A 17,352-nucleotide genomic window follows, 5' to 3' on the forward strand; every position below is an offset into this window, starting at 1 on the left:
TGTTTGCCGTGGAGGTGCCCTGGACTCTTGGCTGTGTGGCCACGGTGCCCACCTGGGTGCAGGTACCCTCACCTTGCTGCTGCCCCTCTCCCCTGTGATCCCGAGCGGCCGCATCGAGCCATTCACACTCAGCGATGGCTTTTGCTAACGGCGGGTTTATTAGAGCTGCAGAGGAGGAGGCGGCACGCGTGAGCAAGGCGCAGGCAGCCCCGCGGCACAGGCGCTAGTTCTTGCCGCAGGGGAAGCTGGTGCTGATTTTCCTGCAGTAACAAAAAGCGTTGAAGAAGCGGCAGTAGCAGGTGGCACAGGGGTCGCAGCAGGGGACCTGGTGCCCGAGGCAGGACTCCAGGAGACGCACGCAGCGACGAGGGGAGCGCTCTTCTCGGCCCGCAGCTTGCAGCTCTGTGGATGAAGCCTGCCGGAGAGAGGAGGAGGAGGAGGAGGAAGAGGGAAAGGGTTGGTGCTGGACCACCACATCAGCAATAAAGAACTGGGTGGAGGAGAGCCCAGAGTGGCTGCTGAAAGCTGCCGCTGCCGAGTGGATACTCCCTTCCCAAGCACCACCATGTTGGGTGTTTGCCCCAAACCACCCCTGGCCCTGGGGCACGGAGGAGGCTACTGTGGCCCGAGGCCGCCCCGCTCTTTGGGGTGTCTGTAGGAAAGCTCAGGGAGCGTTACCTGCGGTTCCAGCACGCCGCCTCTCTGCATGAGGTCACCATCGGCTTCTTGGACCTCCAAGGCCATCTGCTCAAACCCCAGCCTGGGGAGAGCTCCTGCGGGACACAGAGAGGCCGGACAAGGAGGCTGCTGGGGAGGGGGTCAGCTCTGATTCTGCTCCCTGTGGTTGTGTGTCCCCACAAAACAAGCCCCCCACTCCCTGTGGACTGCCAGGCTGCCCTCACTAGCCAGTGATAGGAGAAGCTGCGCTGCTTTAAGGGGATCCCCTGCATCTCACCCCAGGCGTGGGGTCCTCAGTTCAATTTGGGGGCCCTGGGCATGCCAGCGAGCGGCTGGTATGGGGCAGCGGGAAGACGAGGGGCTGCAGGACTCACCCGCTGGCTCCGCAGACACCTCCTTGACTTTCCGCAGCAGGCTGGAGTAGCGGGCTCTGTCCGTCCCCTCCAGCCCACCGCTCCCCTTCTGCAGGTGGCCGCGGCTGAGGTCGGCGGCGAGGATGGCCTGGATCCCCTGCAGCAACCCGCAGCACAGCAGCACCACGTTCAGCATGGTCCTGGGGGACAACCTGTGCAGAGGGGTCCCGGCCGGCGTCAGCCCACCCCGTCACCCCCCGAGCAGCGCCGTGTCGGCCAGGGGCAGCATCTGCCAGCGCAGCCACCGCGCTGGGCTGTTTGCTCTCTTGAGAGCCATTCTTGGGCCACCACCCGCCTGAGAGCTTCACGGGGACCCTTCCGAGCTAATGCTGGTGCCGTGGGTCACCCCACATGCAGGCACATTCGTGATCTCACCACAGAGGGGGCTGAACAGCAGAGGACGGATCAAGGCCTGACCTTTTTCCCAGCGGCTCAGGGTCTCCCTGCCTCACGCGCCGCCTTCAGCAGCCGCCAGACCATCGCAGTGCCGTGCATTCACCGCCTGCATGGGCTGTGGCTGAAACACCCAACGCAGCCCCTGCCAGGCTCTGTGCTTGCTAATTTTAAAGACCAGAAGTTGCATTTGGGCTTGGGGGTGCAACCAGGACCTTGCAGACAGCACCCAGCACTGGAATCTCACAAGGTCCCCAAGTACCACCACAGAGGCAGCCACGTACCCACCAGCAGCTCCATCCTTTGCCCTTTTCCACGGCAGCGCCGAGGGCAGCATGGCTCATGGCCCAGCACAGCTCATGGCCCAGCACCTCCCTGCTTCTTGCCCAGCTCCTCTGTAACGCCTCTCCCAAGCCCATTTTCTCCCCCTGCTCTCCAGCCGCCAGCCCTTGAGCCACGTTTCCGTGCCCAGCCTTACGGGCAGGTTTGCAACACGGCAGGCAGGAGCCCAGGGAACAAGCAGGACCGACGTTACGTGGTTGAAACACCACGGTTGAGACCACCTGCACATTGCAGCTGGAGCAGCTGTGACAGAAATCTCCCCAAAATCCCCTGGGAAATGACAAACTGCTTTGCTACAACTCCCTTTTGCAGCCAGACCGCAGGGTTTTGGGCACCATAAACAAAAGCTGGGCTTTGAGAAGATAAAAGTGTAGTGCGGAGGCTGGCTGAGAGAGCAGGCACGGATGTGGCTTTGCTTAAGGACTGCAGTGATGGGCTGGGTGTCACGGCCGAGACCCTCGCAGGGGGCTCCAGCCCCTCTGTGCCACCCAGTTACCTGAAAATCCCACCGACACTCATCCGCACGGCTTCTGTGCGGGAAGCGTTGGGATGCAAAGCCCTGGGACGTGGGCACCGTCATCAGGAGATGTCCCCTGCGTTGGACCAGCCCGGGGTTTTCACCTGCCCCCAGTGCAGGGTTTGCTCCCCACTCATGGGGGGATCCAGCAGAAGGGAGGAAGGTGAAGGTGAAGCCGTAACGCTGAGAAGAGGGTGAGGCTGGGCTGGAGGGGGCTCAGCGGGGAGGAAGACCACCCTGGGAAGGACTGGGCGAGCTGGGGAGACTGGACACATCGTGCACAGAGCTGGGGGAGAGCAGATGCTGCAGGGTCTGGCTGCGGGCTTTGGGGGCCTCGCAGGGAGCCAAAGAACAGGGGGCAGGAGGGAGACCCCCAGTCGCTGAGCCCCGTGAAACCCAGCCCCCGTGGGTATCACACCCCGAACGCACCCAGACCCTTCCCGTTGATGGCACTGACCTCTCGGAGCGGAGAAGGGGTTGCCACTCGCTGCTCCGCCGAGCTCGCCGGGCGTGCTGCCGCCGCTCTCTGCCTCGACGTCCTCCTCCCCACATGCTAACGGGCCTTTATATCAGCTTTTTATTAATTAAGTGCTGCAGCCACATGACTCTGCTAACTACCGGGTAGGTGGGCTTCTCCGGAAACCGGGCTTTGTCTGGCTGGAGAGGCGGCCCGCGGGGCAATGCACGGGAGGGAGGAGTCCTTCTCTGTGAACACATCCCCGCTGCCCCCAAACTCCCCCAGTTTCTCGGGAGCGATCCCCACCGCCCTTCCAGGCCGCTTCCCTTCCCAGCCGTGCCGGCGCGGTGCTGGGGCTGCAGCCTGAGGACATTGCCCAGTTCCCAGCTAGAGAAACACCAGGGCTCCTCGGCCAAAGACATGCCAAGCTCTCTACCCCTTCTCAAAGGGAACATTGCCTGCCCATGGCTCCTGGCAGAGCCCAGAGCCTCCAGAAGTCCTCCAGCTCCTGACCACTCACCATCTGCAGATTCTCCAGGCTCCCACCTCTGCTAATTGCATCTCTCGTTCGTTTATCCTTTGGAAAACCTGCAGGTCCCCGGAGCCAGGTGCTCTTAGAGGAGCTCCCTTGGTGCATCCCAGGGTTGACTCTGCCGGGCGAAAGCAGGAACCGGCTGCACGGTTCTCCCCAGCCCCGACACTGCCTTTCACTGCCATCATATGTGGCTCCTTGAGCTTCTCGGTGCAGAGCTGCTCCGAAACCCAAAGGGAGCTGGAGCCAGCCTGGTGCAGCCTCAGCCATGGGGCCGGGCGCTGGCAGAGGTGACATCCCTGCAGCCTCTCACCATCCAGGGCTGCCGGGGCCGTGCGTTACGGGTGCAGCATCCCAGCACACCACATGCTTGTTCTTGCCATTTCCACCGAGGGCTTCAAAGTGGCGTTGGCGTGTGTACAACAGGGAATTGCCCAAAGGGATACAGACCAGCAGCACCCAGCACCCCATCAGGAGAAGGACCTGACCCCGACACGCACGGGCCTTTAACTGGTGGAGAGGAACCAGGAAGGGAGGGTCAGCCCAGAGAGGTGGTGGGAGATGCTGCTCACGGAGCCTCCGCTGTCCCCTCCAGTCCTGCCAGCAGCAGAGCTGAGCGCCGTTTGCTGGAAACCCCGGTGCCAGGAGACAGCAAGGACTCACCTTCCCACACACCCCACAGCGGGTGGCTAACTGCCCCAGCACCCAGCGTCCCGGCTGCTGCCAACCCCTCTGCGTCCCCGCCAGCACCTCCTTCCCCACCCTGCAGACTGCCCGCTCCCAGGTCAGCAGAACACCCGTGGCCTTGGGTGGCTTCAGCCCGGCAAGGAAATGAGGGGATAAGGCAGGAGAGGGGTTCCCTTTCCAGCTGCACCCGGCTGCTGGAAGCACTCAGCACCCAGCCAGCACCCCCCTGCACAGCACCCGCCTGCCTCCTGCACCCCACATGCCTGGATGAAGACTCATCCTGGGGCAGAGGGATTTGGCATCTCCCCTCTTCCCATTCTCATTCCCAGTCCCATTCCCAGTCCCATTCCCAGTCCCGAAGCCCAGGTGGGTGCTGAGTGCCTCATCCAGCCCCATTCCTGTAGCAGGAGCCACCAGACATCTTGAGCCTCCCAGCCCCTCCAACCCCAGCGCCGGGGGGATCGGGTCCCCGGTCCGTGCAGCCCCTGGCTGATGCCAGCCCCTGAGCAGGGCCCTCGGCCCCGTTCATTAGGGCCTGTTTGCAGCCTGCGGGGCGGCGGGCGGAGGATTTCTGGGAAGACATTAGCCGTAACGAGGGCGGCCGTGCTAAGAGCTTATTAATCTGCAGGAGCGACGTCTGCTTTGTGCGCATCCCTGCGGCCAGTAACCAGCTAAATGAGGCGGCCGGCTGCTCGCCGGGCCGCTTCCGAGAAAAGAGGGTGCGTGGCCGGGAGGGGGAATGGGGGGCCAGGGCTGGCTCGGTGCTCCTGGCCCTGAGCGAGGGTGGGAGTGGGCGATGGCGCAGGTCGGTGGCACGGCAGCGATGCCTGGGAGCGGGCAGGAGGGCAGCAGCCCGAGCTGCGGGACCCTCGGAGGACAAGGGGGCTGCCAGGCCCGGGCCGGGGGCTCTCCCCAGATGCTGCCCAGCAGGCGAGTGGCTCATCGAGCCCGTTCCGAGCCACCCCCGTGCCCACCGAGCCGGGCTGAGGGCCCTGGGCGGGGGCTGCCGGCAGCCGGGGGGAGCGGGTAGCACTGCCCGGGAGGTGCGATGAGCTTCACCCCGGCCTCAGCCCGGGCCGGAGGCGGACGGGGCCCTTTAAGGCGCGAGCGCGGGGCCGCCCTGACGTCACAGGCGGGCGCGCCCCGGCAGCCGCAGCCCCGCGGCCCCGGCCCCGCCGCCCCGGTGAGCGCGGGGTGGCGGGGGGGGACCGGGCCTGGGGGGGGGTGTTGGGGTGCCCGGGGGGCTGCGGTGATGGGGAGTGGAGGTGGGGCATGGGAGGGTCCGGGGGGCGGGGGAGCAGTATGGGGTGTCCAGGGTGCTGGGGACCTCGAGATGGGGGTACTGGGGTACCCAAGGTGCTGGGGACCTGCAGGTGGGGGTCTGGGGGTGTCCAGGGTGCTGGAGAGCTGGGGGTGAGGGCATGGGGGTACGAGGGTGCTGGAGACCTGAAGTTGGGGGGGGGGGTATTGGGGTGTCCAGGGTGCTGGAGAGCTGGGGGTGAGGGCATGGGGGTACCCAGGGTGCCTGAGACCTGCAGGTGGGGGTATTGGGGTGTCCAGGGTGCTGGGGACCTGGAGGTGGGATTATGGGGGTAACCAGGGTGCTGGAGACCTGGAGGTGGAGGCATGGGGGTACCCAGGGTGCTGGAGACCTGGGGGTGGGATTATGGGGGTGACAGGAGTGTTGGAGACCTGGAAGTAGGGATATTGGGGTACCCAGGGTGCTGGGCTGCAGGGTACCTGGAGGTGGGGTATGGGTGTGCCCAGGGTGATGAGGGACTGGAGCTGGGGGTATTGGGGTGCCCAGGGTGCTGCGGTGCTGGACACCTGGAGGGGGGATATCAGGATGCCCTGGGGTGCTGAGGAGTGGAGGTGCAGGTATGGGGGGTGTCCAGGGTGCTGGGGACTGAAGGTGAGGGCATTGGGGTGCTCAGGGTGCTGCGGACCTGGAGGTGGGGGTATGGGGGTGCTCAGGGTGCTGAGGAGTGGAGGTGGGAGTATTGGGATGTCCAGGGTGCTGGGGGTACAGGTGGGTGCCCAGGTCCTGGGATGGTGGGGACTGGGAGGTGGGGTGTTGGGGGTGCTCAGGGCGCTGGGGACGCTGATGTTCTGGGGATCCTGGTGCTGGGGGGACCTGGTATTCGGGGGTGCCCCGTCCCCCACCCCGTACCGCTCAGCAGCTCCCTCTCCAACAGCTCCCGATGCCCGTCCCTGCCTGACACCACCACCATGGCCGGGGCGCCGGGCTGCGGGGAGGGCAAGATCGCGGGGCTGTATGACCTGGAGCGCACGCTGGGCAAGGGCCACTTCGCGGTGGTGAAGCTGGCGCGGCACGTCTTCACCGGGCAGCGCGTGGCCGTCAAGGTGATCGACAAGAGCAAGCTGGCGGGGGAGGCGGCGGGGCAGCTCCTGCAAGAGGTCCGCTGCATGAAGCTGGTCCAGCACCCCAACGTGGTGCGCCTCTACGAGGTCATCGATACCCACACCAAGCTCTACCTCATCCTGGAGCTGGGCGACGGCGGCGACATGTTCGACCACATCATGCGGCACGAGGGCGGCTTGGCCGAGGCGCAGGCCAAGCACTACTTCGCCCAGATCGTCCACGCCATCTCCTACTGTCACAAGCTCCACGTGGTACATCGCGACCTCAAACCCGAGAACGTGGTCTTCTTCCAGGAGCAGGGGGTGGTCAAGCTCACCGACTTTGGCTTCAGCAACCGCTTCCAACCCGGCAAGATGCTCACCACCAGCTGCGGCTCGCTGGCCTACTCGGCGCCTGAGATCCTGCTCGGGGATGAGTACGATGCCCCGGCTGTGGGTAAGGGCGGTGGGGGGGACACGCCTCCCGCGGGGCCCTGATGCCCAGGTCCCACCTCGCTTTTGGCCCCTTACACTGGTAGCACCCATGGTGGCACTGCTGTCCCCGCAGGGAGGAATCCTATCCCTCGGGTGCCCTGGCACGGGGTGGTACCTCCCTGCGGGGACCGTCCCCGCGCCCGCAGAGATCCCGCAAAGCGACGGTTCATGCCAGGGAGGGGAAAAAAGCCGAGCAGGCTGCGAGCCTGGCGTGGCACCCACGGGGGCTCGGGAGGAGCGGTACGAGGGCGCGAGCCACTGGCTCTAGCGCTTATTTGGGGGGTGATGCCGGAAGGAAACCTGCTCGGGATGGTGGTGTTTGGGCGGAGGAGCTCTGAAAGCTTCCTTTGCTCCATCCCCACCCTGAAAACCGCTTCCTCTCTGCGGCTCCCAGCGCCCAGGGGGGCCGGGGAGACAATCCCGGGGTGCGGGGAGCCGGGCTGGGGGCACTGAGAGGCACAGAGGGGATGTGGGAGGGGAGCGGGACCCCCACCAGCTCCGCTGGAATTTGGGGCAGGAGGATTTAGCAAAACAAACCACGAGCCCTTAAAGGGAAAAGCCCAGCGTTGGCTCGGGGAAGAGGCGGCTCCGGAGTTGAAAACAGGGATGGCTTGTGGAGGCGGTAGAAAAACAAGCTGGTGGCTCTGCAAAGGGACACGGCGGGAGCAAAGTGACGCAGATGAGACATTGTCAAATGCAGGCAGTTGAGTTCAGAAGCTGAGGGTACTGTCGGGGAGCCCCGGGTGTGCTCAGCAGCTGAAACAAGCACTTTCGCAGAGAGTTTACGTTCCCGTCAGGAGGAGCAGGTGAAGGTGCCGCCGGTTCTGTCCCTGTCCCCAGGGCAGGGCAGCGATCCCGCTCCGGCTGGTGCCTGCGTGGCTGTAGGCAGCTGGAGAGCCCGGATGGGTGCTGCGTGCCCTGTCCCACGGCCGCGGTGTCCCCGCCGGCACAGCCCAGTGCCAGGCTGGTCGTGGCGGGGTCTGTTTGGGGACTGTGAAGCTGAGTAATGACATGAACTGGTGCTGTGGGGGGGTGACCGTGGGGGACAGAGCTCGGGACTGGCCTCCCTGGGAAAGGGGGTAAGACCTCAACTACTTTGGTGAAGCCCCTTGAGACCTGGAGATGGAGAAGGTCCTTCCCTGCCTTGCAGGGGCTGTGGTCCCCTCGTCCGTGGGAGCCGTTACCTCCAAGGAGCATCCCAGTGAGCACTGGTCTCTGCTGGATCGGCACTGGGGTGGCCCCCCCCAGGGTCCCTGGGGTTGGGATGTTCTCTCCTGGGTCATGGTGGGCACAACCTGAACTGCTGCTGCTTCTTGCAGACATCTGGAGCCTGGGGGTCATCCTCTACATGCTGGTGTGCGGCCACCCCCCCTTCCAGGAGGCCAACGACAGCGAGACCCTCACCATGATCATGGACTGCCGCTACACCGTCCCCCCCCACGTCTCGCCGCAGTGCGCTGAGTAAGCACCGCTCCCCCCTGGACCCCAACCTGCCGCCCCAGGGGTGGGTGGCCCGTCCCCGGGAGCTGAGGGGGGCCAGGAAGGGGGTAAAGCTGCTGCGTTCGGGGTTCGGCTGCGGCTGCAGGATCGCAGCATCACCCCCTTTCCCCCCCAACAGCCTCATCTCCAGGATGCTGCAGCGGGACCCGAAGCAACGAGCCTCGGTGGAGCAGATCGAGGGTCACGCGTGGCTGCGGGGGGTGGACCCGTCCCCCGCCAGCCGCTGCCTGCTGCCCCTCACCTCCCACAAGCGCGTGTCCGAGGAGGAGCACGAAATCATCCTCCAGGCCATGACGTGCGGGAACATCGCGGATCGGGACGCCATTCAGGAGTGAGTGGCGGGGCAGGAGGCCGAGGTGGGAGCCCCCGCGAAGGGCTCTGGGAGGACGGGGGGGTCCCTGCGAGCGCGTCCCTCGCGTGCTGACGTGGGTCCCTCGGTCCCGCGCAGGGCGCTGGAGGCCGACCGCTACAACCACATCACGGCCACGTATTTCTTGCTGGCGGAGAGGATGCTGCGGGAGAAGCAGGAGAAGCAGGGCCACAGCCTGAGCCTTGTCTACAACCTGGCCAAGGAGGTGCAGAGCAGGTGAGCTCCCCTCCTGTCCCCCCATCCCACGTCCCCCCCGTGCCACCCCGCGTCCCCAGCGCAGGGTCCCCTGTCCCCTTCCTCACGACAGCCCTTGCGATGCCCAGCTCGGTACCGACACCTCCATCCCTCCCCTTTCTCAGGACCAACTTACCAGACACGTTCAGCCCCGCAGGCAGCACCGATGGCCTCTTACCCTTCACCGAGGTGCCAGGCAGCCTCACCGCGGGGTCCCGGCCGCCCCCCCTGCCCACCGGAGAGGACATCAGCGGCCGGCAGCCCCCCAGGACCCTGCTGAAGGTCCCCGCCGTTGACACCGCTATCACCAAGAGCACCCCGGCCCTGCAGCAGATCTGCGAGGAGGAAGAGGAGGAGGAGGAGGACGAGGAGGGGAGACCCAGCACCATGGAGAGGAAGAGCAGCTCGCTGAACCAGGAGCAGATGCGAGCCTTCCTGCGCGCCCGCGGAGAGGTGTGGGGGCCGGGGGCCGAGCTGGGGGGCCGAGGCAGGCGCCCAGGGGCCGCCTGGGCTGGGAAGGGGCTGAAGGGGGGCCGGGGTCCCCCGGCGATGGGGGGAGACAGAGCTGAGCCCCCCAGGAGGGAGGAGGACGCGGAGCTCCGAGGCTCCTCGGCAGAGCCCCCCGGGGAAAGGGGAGCCACCCCATCACCCCAGAGCGGCTCTGCTGGGGTCCCCCAGGTGCTGGGGGCAGGGATGGCCCCTGCTGCCCTCCCCGGCCCCACGGACAAATCCCCGGAGCCCAGGTTACCCCCCGGCCAGGCCCAGCAGTCAGTGGAGAGCTCAGGCCTGGGGGGCACCGAGGGGGGCACCGAGGGGGTTACGGAGAGTGGGATCAAGCTGGAGCCAGGCAGGAGCAAGGGGGGCAGCCTGCGGGACAGGCTCCTGCAGTTCCCACTCTGCGAGAAGGCCCTGGCCTTCCGGCTGCGCCCGGGCTCCAAGCAGAGCCTCCTCTCCCTGGGGCAGTTGAACTGCTGCCATGTCATTTGAGCCCCCCCCGGGCTGAGGGTCCGGCCCCACTGCGGGGTCTGGGAGGATGCCCGCGCCCCTGCCTTTGCTCTGCCTGTGCCCCACGGAGCAGCGGTTATGGGGTTGGTGGCGGGGCACGGGGCCCCTGCTTTGTCACCCATGGTGGTCACCCTGCTAGCACCCACCCTGGTGCCTGGGGACCGGGCTGGGACAGACCCCCGGCATGGGACTGCCGGGGAGGATGAGGCGGGCTGGGGTCCGTCCCCACACTGGCTGACGTATCCCCAAAGTCCCCGAGGCAGCTCCGTGGCCACGCCGGGGTTGGAAGGATGACAACACATTTTTTTAACTACTAGAAATAATTTTTTTAAATAGTCTATTTTAATGTAATTAAATAGAGATCGCTATATCCCCCCTCACCCCCTCCTGGGACGGTGGCTCCCCCAGCCCCGCAGGACCCCGGGACCGGGCTGTCCTGGCCCTGGGGCAATCGCTTCTCTGCCTGCAGCCCCCCCGCCGTCCCCCCTGCCCCAGCCGGGGCCAGGCACAGCCCTGCCCGTGGCTGCGTGTGACCCGCGGCCGTCCCTTCGGCCTCCCCCACAAATAAGCTTCCTATTTATTATCTCTTTGTTTTCTTGCTGGCAAGAAATGAATGACGATGGCGGCGGCGTGGGCCGGAGCTCGGCCCGAGCACGGAAGGGATGGCAGCCGCTGGGAAAGCAAAGTGTGTCGGGCCAATAAAATCAGCTCGTGGGTTGTGCGGGTGCCACGTCTCGTTGCCAAAACACCGCCATCCTCCAGCCCCGCCGGGGCCGGGGCACCAGGGATGGCTGCTGGGCCGAGGTGGGCGGCAGGGGCTGTTTTGGGGGCTGTGCAATGGGTGTGGGGTGCAGTGGGTGTGGGTTTTCCCTGCCCGGGTGGTTTGGCCCTGCCTGGCCGGCGTGCCCAGCCACCGCCGCGTCCCCAACCCTGTGGAGGGGGGACCTGCTGCTGCCACAGCCCCTTTTGGGGGAGCGAGGTTTGAGGAGCGTGGCTCAAGGCAGAGCGGGGCATCGGCCTGCACCTGTGTGAGCCCTGAAAGGGGCTCCTGGGGGGCACGGGGGGAATAAGGACAGGGACGGGGAGCACCCATGGGTGCGAGGAGGGGCGGGGGCACACCAAAAGCACGTCACGCCTCCAGCGAGGCTCCAGGTTCAACCGCACTCAGCCCCGGGGGTGTCCCCGATAGCTCCCCAGCCCCGCACCCTGGTGTGGGGGCAGCAGGGCACCCCTGAGCCCACAAATCCCCCCCAAGTCCCTTCTCCAGCCCTGGCTTCCTTCCCTCCAGCTCCGCTGTGTCTCCCCCTCTTCTCTCCCTCCCTCTATGCATACCCCAAGTAACACCCTTGCCTGTCTCCATCATCCCACGTGGGATCCTTCTCTCTGGGATAGCAGGTGCCTGGAAGAAGCGAGCGGGGCTGTGCAGGTGTCCGATGGGATGGAGCCGGCCCTGGGAAGGAAAAGAGAAGCAGAAGGAGGTGCTGCTCCTGCCCACGGGCTCCTAAAGGATAAAGCCTTCGCCTGAACAGGGGCTTGAACCCTGGACCCTCAGATTAAAAGTCTGATGCTCTCCCAGCTGAGCTATCCAGGCTCATGTGTGGGTTTTGGGGGATGTTCAAGATGGGCAGTGAGGACCTCGCTTCACTGTGGCACTGGTGGGACAACGAGGGGACCTGCTTTGACCTCTGCCACCCTCGTACTGCCCCAACAAGGCTGCCCACACGCACTGGGCCCAGCACCCGGCTTTGGGCACGGATGGGGCCGGCCTCCCACCGGGGCCCGATCCTGACACCGGCGGCTGCGAGCAGAGGGGGGTCAGCGCTCTGCGCCGTGGCCACAGTGACCTCGGTGTGACGCCGGGTCACAGCAAGGCTTTGGCCACCAGCCCGGGGCTCCCAAAGGCCGGGTTGAAGATGCAAGGGAGGCATCTGTGAGGAGGGGGTTTGCAGAGATGCCACCATGTTCGGGTGGGCTCCTGGTGGCCCCCCTTCATCTTCTCCTGCCCTTCCTCCCGGGGCTGCAGGATGGGGCCCCTCTGCCCCCCGGGGAACCCCCCCAAGCCCCCCGGGAAGGGGCTGGAGGAGATGAAAGCCGACCCCAAACGCTCCCGGGGTGTAGGGGAGCCCCGGGGACAGCGCAGCCCTGCAGAGAGCCTCGTGGGGCATCTTCAAACACCTCATGTGCGCTAATTAGCTTCGTTAGGAGCAACCCAGGAGGGCATCGGCCCTGCCTCCCCCCGGGACTGGGGACAGGGTTAGTTAGCCGGGGAACGAAGGGGCCGTGGGGTGCTAAGGGGAAGCGGAGCTTGGCACACGCGGTGAGCGGGGTGGGGGGACGTGGACTGAATGAAGCCATGAGCTTAATTATGCTGATTAATTAGAGCCTGGTAGTGTGACCCCGCCAAGGCGCGGCCCCGCGGCAGCCAGGGAGGCGCACCAGGACTCGGGTGGGGACACCTGGGCGGCGGGGACAGGCCCCCGGAGCGGGGCAGAGCCCGGGGGGCGCAGGGACAGGCCCCGGGGGCCCCCAGACCCCTCCCGGGAGCCGCCCGCAGCGCGGGGCCTCCCCCCGGGCGCGGTCCCGCCGCCCCCTCCTGTCCCTCCGCAGCCGCCGTCAGCCCGGGGGTCACGTGCCCGCAGCGCCATGGCGTCGGCGCCCAAGAGGCCCAAGGTACCGGGCGGGGGGAGGCCGGTACCGGGGGTCTCGCCCCGTGTGCCGGTGCCCTGGTGCAGGCGGGGAGCTGCGGGGAGCCGCCGGCTCCGGGCGAGGCCCCGCCGCTGCCCCCGGGCCTCACCCCGCCGTGTTCCCCCCCACAGGCGGCCGCCGGGAGCAGCCCCCGAGGGCCGGGCCGCGCCGAGCCCCTCGCCGGCTTCCTGGCGTGGTGCGGGCGGGCCGGCGTGGAGCTCAGCCCCAAGGTGAGGCAGCGCGGCCCCCCCCGGGCCTGCCGGGCTCCCCCCCCCGCTCCCCTCACCCGCCCCGCTCCCCTCTCGCCCCAGGTCCGGCTGAGCAGGGAGGGCGCGGTGGCGGGGTACGGCATGGTGGCCGCCGCGGAGCTGGAGGCGGGAGAGGTCCTGGCCACCGTCCCCCGCAGCGCGCTGCTGTCCCAGCACACCAGCTCCATCCGCGCCCTGCTGCAGGAAGGTGAGCGCGGGCAGAGGCTGCCCTGCCCTCCTCGGCAGCCGAGCTGTGTTTGCCCCCTTTTCCCTTTTAAAGGAATAAAATGGGTCTGGGATAAAGCCCAGGGAACACTCCTGGAGTAGGGAGTTGCAGGGCTGTGAGCCCCCAGGTAGGAAAGGGGGAGCCTGGAGTGGTGCTGGGCAGGGAGGAGAGCCCATTGCTGCCCTATCTCTGATCTTTAAGGGACAGCCACCCAGAGGATGGTGCTTTCCTTGAGACCCAGGAAAAAGAAGGGTTCCTTTCTTCCTGCGGGCACGCAAAGCCTCAGGGTGACGATGGGGAGGTGGTGGGGGGCTCTAGCTCACCCATAGCTCCAGAGCAGCAGCTTCTGGTTCTGCTTCAGCTCAGGCCAAACCCAAGACCATACAGGCCTTACAGAATAGAAGCAGAACTTCTCACCCCCCCCGACAACAGTCAAGGAGGGGTGTAAGATCAAGCTTTGGTTCTTGGAAGACTTATTCGTAGAGGAAAAGACTTAAAACCTCAGATCAACTTACTTTTTCTCCGTGGTCTCTGGTTCTGTAGCCCAGGAGTCCCTGCAGAGTCAGTCCGGTTGGGTGCCTCTCCTGCTGGCCCTGCTACACGAGTACACAGCCAGCAACTCCCCGTGGCAGCCTTATTTCTCCCTCTGGAAGGACTTCAGGAGCCTGGATCACCCCATGTTTTGGTAAGGTGAAACCAAGGGGGGCTGTGGGGTGGCCCAGTGGGACAGCTGAATGGAGGGACTGCTGCCCAGGAGCCTGGGGGGTGGATGTGCTGCTGCTGGAGGACTCTATCCCTCTGTCATAGCCAGAAGACAGGAACCTGGAGAGCACGAGTAAGCTGAGATTTTGAAGGAGAAAAGAGTTTACAGACCTTTCTCCTGGGGCAGATGGAGAAAAACCTGCTGGTTTTCTTGCACCAGGCCTGAAGAAGAGCGAATGAGGCTCCTGCAGGGCACAGGCATCCCCGAAGCAGTGGACAAGGACCTGGCTAACATCCACCTGGAGTACAGCTCCATCATCCTGCCTTTCATGGAGTCCCACCCCAACATCTTTGACCCTAAGGTGCACACGCTGGAGTTGTACAAGGAGCTGGTGGCATTTGTCATGGCCTACAGGTGAGAAGCGAGGGCTTTGCTCCAACAAGGACTGGGATCCCAGGGGAAAGATTACAGGCTGCATTGCTAAAAAGGTTGCAGCTGCATAAGAGTGTTAAGGTGAAGGTTGCCCTGTGCTGCAAGGCTTGTCTTCATCTCCCGTGCCTTAGCTTTCAGGAGCCTTTGGAGGAGGAAGATGAAGATGAGAAGGGGCCCAATCCTCCGATGATGGTGCCTGTAGCAGATATTTTGAATCACGTGGCCAACCACAACGCCAACCTGGAGTACTCTCCGGTGAGTGCAAAGCCGCAGGGCCAGGCACCACCATGGTCTGGTTCCTCTTCACCGCGAGGCCTTTGGGAGTGGTGGCACAGCGGGGCTGGCTCTCAGAACCCAGAGCAGTGCTGCTCACCTGCCAGGGCAGCGAGTCTGGCCTGGAGCTCGCTCGTATGAAGCTATTTTGCTCAACACCGTCTCTGGATGTGTTTAAAAGAAGACTGGACATGGCACTTAGTGCCATGGTCTAGTTGACATGGTGGTGTCAGGGCAATGGTTGGACTCGATCCCAGAGGGCTCTTCCAACCTGGTTGATTCTGTGATTCTGTAACACGCTCCCCTGCTGCAGGCCTGGCTTTAGCTAGGAAGAGCTTAGGATCATCTGAGCCTCTTTGAAACACTTTGTTTCCCAGCGGTAGGATCACAGCAGCTCTGAGAGCCTCTTCTCTCCCTGCTTGCAGCAATGTTTACAAATGGTTACGACACAACCCGTCAGCAAAGGACAAGAGATCTTCAACACCTACGGGCAGATGGCCAACTGGCAGCTCCTACACATGTACGGCTTCGCGGAGCCGTACCCTGGCAACACCAACGACACGGCCGACATCCAGATGGTGACAGTACGCAAGGCAGCGCTGCGGCGTGAGTAGCCACTTTGGGAAAGGATGGGGCAGGGATCTCTTGGTAAATAGTGATGGAATGAAACGGGGATCAAGGGGGACGTGAAAAATACGTCAGTTCCACAGCACTTCGGGTGCCTCCTGTTTCCCCTTCTCCATTCACCACCACCCCCTCCACTGCCACCCAAGTTGGGCTGGCAGCTCTGCTGTCTTCAAAGCAGGTGCCAGAAGCGAAGCACAGCAGCAGCTGGTCTCAGAGCAGTGGGACTTCTTGTGCCAGCTGGAGATGGTGGGGGAGGAAGGCGCCTTTGTGCTTGGCTGGGATGAGGTACTGACAGAAGAAGAGCTGTCCACCACCCTGAAGGTAAGCGCTGCCAAGCAGTGGAAGAGCTCCACAAGGAAGAGCACAGACTAAGTGTGCTGCAGCTGTGCAAACCAGCATGCAAAGTGGATCAATGAAGGGGGACAAGCCTGTAAAGGCATTTTGGTACTAACAGTCCTGCGTGAGAAGCGGTAGGGGATGTGGTTGCCCAGCTCCCAGGCTTCACGTACTGTTAGTCATCTTCCTCTCCTGAACTAGCCACCCATGGGTGCTTACGGAACAGTCTTGAATGGCTCCATGGCTACTGCTGTTCTAGAGCACCATGCACCTTTGTAGGTAGCAGCCAAGATGTCCTTTAAGGCTGTTCCCAGCACCCAGGTTTGCTGTTTGAGTGTTCTTCTAACCCCCAAGTTCCTTGTGCTGAGGTACCTAAGCCAGTTTTACTCTCAGCTTTAGTGCAGCTGAGGAACAATCCACCTGCTCCATGTGCCTCTAAGGCCACACTTCTGTAGAGGAGGAAGCCTGATGGGGGACTTGTCTCTTTGCCTGCGTCATTACAGGTGCTGTGCATGTCAGAAGAAGAATTCAAGGCGTATAAGGACCAAGACAGCTGGGAAGACAACAGCGAGGAAGAGGAAAACTCTCCCCTTTCTAACGAGGCTCTCTCCAGACTTAAACCCCCTTGCAAGCAGCTCCTTTATGACAGCGTGCTGCTGACCCTGGAGTCCTACAGGTCAGACTTGAAAGCAGAGCAGGACTTGCTAAACAACAAGGACACTTATGAGAAACTGAGCCGAAGGGAGCAGCAAGCTTTGCACGTGCGCTATGGACAGAAAAGGATCTTGCATCAGCTGCTAGAGCTGGTCCGCTAGAAACCGCGCTGCCTCTGGCAACCAACTGCCTGGAACTGTGCTCAGGAAGGGAAGGTCAGCCTTTGGCCCTTAAATATGGGCCCACTCGTCCTTCAAATGGCACGTGGCTTTTTAGCTACCTCTACATAAACAATCTTCCACAGCACAGAAGTGGTTTTGGGTGGCCTTATCTTACAAGGAGAGCTCTGGAGCACAACTACCACCTTCTTCTAGAGGACTTAAGAACACCCAGGATCTCCTGATGGCTGCTTTAGGAAGACAGACATACTTTGTCAGAATAACAAGTGGGTTCCCTCATTAGCATCAGAAATTTAAGGCAAGAGCTGCTCCTTGTCCAGATGAAGAGGGCCAAAATCCAGCTGGTAGCTCTTACAGAGGTTCGGGGTAAACACCTGGCAGGTGGAAATGCTGACAGCACTAAACTCTTCACCTGTATTTGTTAATACTGAGCATTTGAAAGAGTACAAGCCCATCCGTCTGGTTTTCATGGAGGCTCAGTATAGCGAGATATTTCCTTTTACCTCTATAAAAGGCGTTTCTGTACGGGCTTGAGACTACTCTGAAGGAGCACCGTCACAGCTGTAGGCTAAGCGTTTTATCCACACCCTCCAGTTGATCCAGTTCTTCTCTGAACTCGGGCACTGCCCTGCATCACATTTAGCTGTATTCGTATTTTTCCCCTCAGCAGTTTCTGCATGACAGAACACTGGAGGTTTGCAGGACAAGCTGTATTTAATAAAGACAATGTTTCTTACACAACCAACGCTGTCTGCGTCAACAGGGTCCAAAACCCCATCTCAAACTGGGGGGGGGGAGATCTTTGCTGCTGCTGCAGTTAGAAGTACTGCAAACAAGCAAACCCCATGTACTCAGGTAGATAAAGGTCAGCTACGACCCTAACTTCACCCCTGGGGGCTAGGGTGCTTTAACACTACTTAGGATACTTTTCTCCCCTTTTACAGTGGTGTAATGCTGTCAGAGTCCAGTCTCTTCCTCCAGCAGACTCTATTTCAAGCTAGGCAC

The 17,352-nt window shown here is 63.3% G+C and overlaps 3 protein-coding genes and 1 non-coding gene across 6 annotated transcripts; 2 read left to right on the forward strand and 2 right to left on the reverse strand.

Moving 5' to 3' along the window:
• Window positions 1-223: 223 nt before the first annotated feature.
• Window positions 224-1,230, reverse strand: AGRP (agouti related neuropeptide). Its single transcript, XM_068411552.1, has 3 exons — window positions 1,053-1,230; window positions 679-773; window positions 224-415 (listed from the first exon to the last, which is right to left on the reverse strand). Exons 1-3 carry the CDS (start codon window positions 1,225-1,227, stop codon window positions 224-226), a joined length of 462 nt encoding a protein of 153 aa, XP_068267653.1. The 5' UTR covers window positions 1,228-1,230.
• A 3,929-nt stretch (window positions 1,231-5,159) lies between these two features.
• LOC137669447 (SNF-related serine/threonine-protein kinase-like) lies at window positions 5,160-10,705 on the forward strand. 3 transcript variants are annotated; one of them, XM_068411548.1, is made up of 7 exons: window positions 5,669-5,897; window positions 6,215-6,837; window positions 8,195-8,336; window positions 8,494-8,706; window positions 8,824-8,961; window positions 9,105-9,432; window positions 10,592-10,705. In XM_068411548.1, the coding sequence occupies exons 1-7, from the start codon at window positions 5,773-5,775 to the stop codon at window positions 10,595-10,597; spliced, it is 1,575 nt and encodes a 524-aa protein (XP_068267649.1). In that variant the 5' UTR covers window positions 5,669-5,772; the 3' UTR covers window positions 10,598-10,705. The 3 variants fall into 3 exon arrangements, with proteins under 3 accessions (XP_068267648.1, XP_068267647.1, XP_068267649.1); XM_068411547.1 differs by lacking the exon at window positions 5,669-5,897 and adding an exon at window positions 5,160-5,202 and having other exon boundaries at window positions 9,105-10,705; XM_068411546.1 differs by having other exon boundaries at window positions 5,664-5,897; window positions 9,105-10,705.
• Window positions 10,706-11,502: 797 nt separating this feature from the next.
• On the reverse strand, window positions 11,503-11,575 carry TRNAK-UUU (transfer RNA lysine (anticodon UUU)). Its single transcript has one exon. It is a non-coding gene; the product is annotated as a tRNA-Lys (tRNA).
• Window positions 11,576-12,625: 1,050 nt separating this feature from the next.
• On the forward strand, window positions 12,626-17,077 carry SETD6 (SET domain containing 6, protein lysine methyltransferase). Its single transcript, XM_068411278.1, has 9 exons — window positions 12,626-12,654; window positions 12,801-12,899; window positions 12,981-13,125; window positions 13,687-13,828; window positions 14,066-14,260; window positions 14,410-14,533; window positions 14,977-15,157; window positions 15,357-15,499; window positions 16,018-17,077. Exons 1-9 carry the CDS (start codon window positions 12,628-12,630, stop codon window positions 16,327-16,329), a joined length of 1,368 nt encoding a protein of 455 aa, XP_068267379.1. The 5' UTR covers window positions 12,626-12,627; the 3' UTR covers window positions 16,330-17,077.
• Window positions 17,078-17,352: the final 275 nt, after the last annotated feature.

This window comes from Nyctibius grandis, chromosome 12 (assembly GCF_013368605.1).
Source record: "Nyctibius grandis isolate bNycGra1 chromosome 12, bNycGra1.pri, whole genome shotgun sequence".
In the NCBI taxonomy this organism is placed as follows: domain Eukaryota; kingdom Metazoa; phylum Chordata; class Aves; order Nyctibiiformes; family Nyctibiidae; genus Nyctibius; species Nyctibius grandis.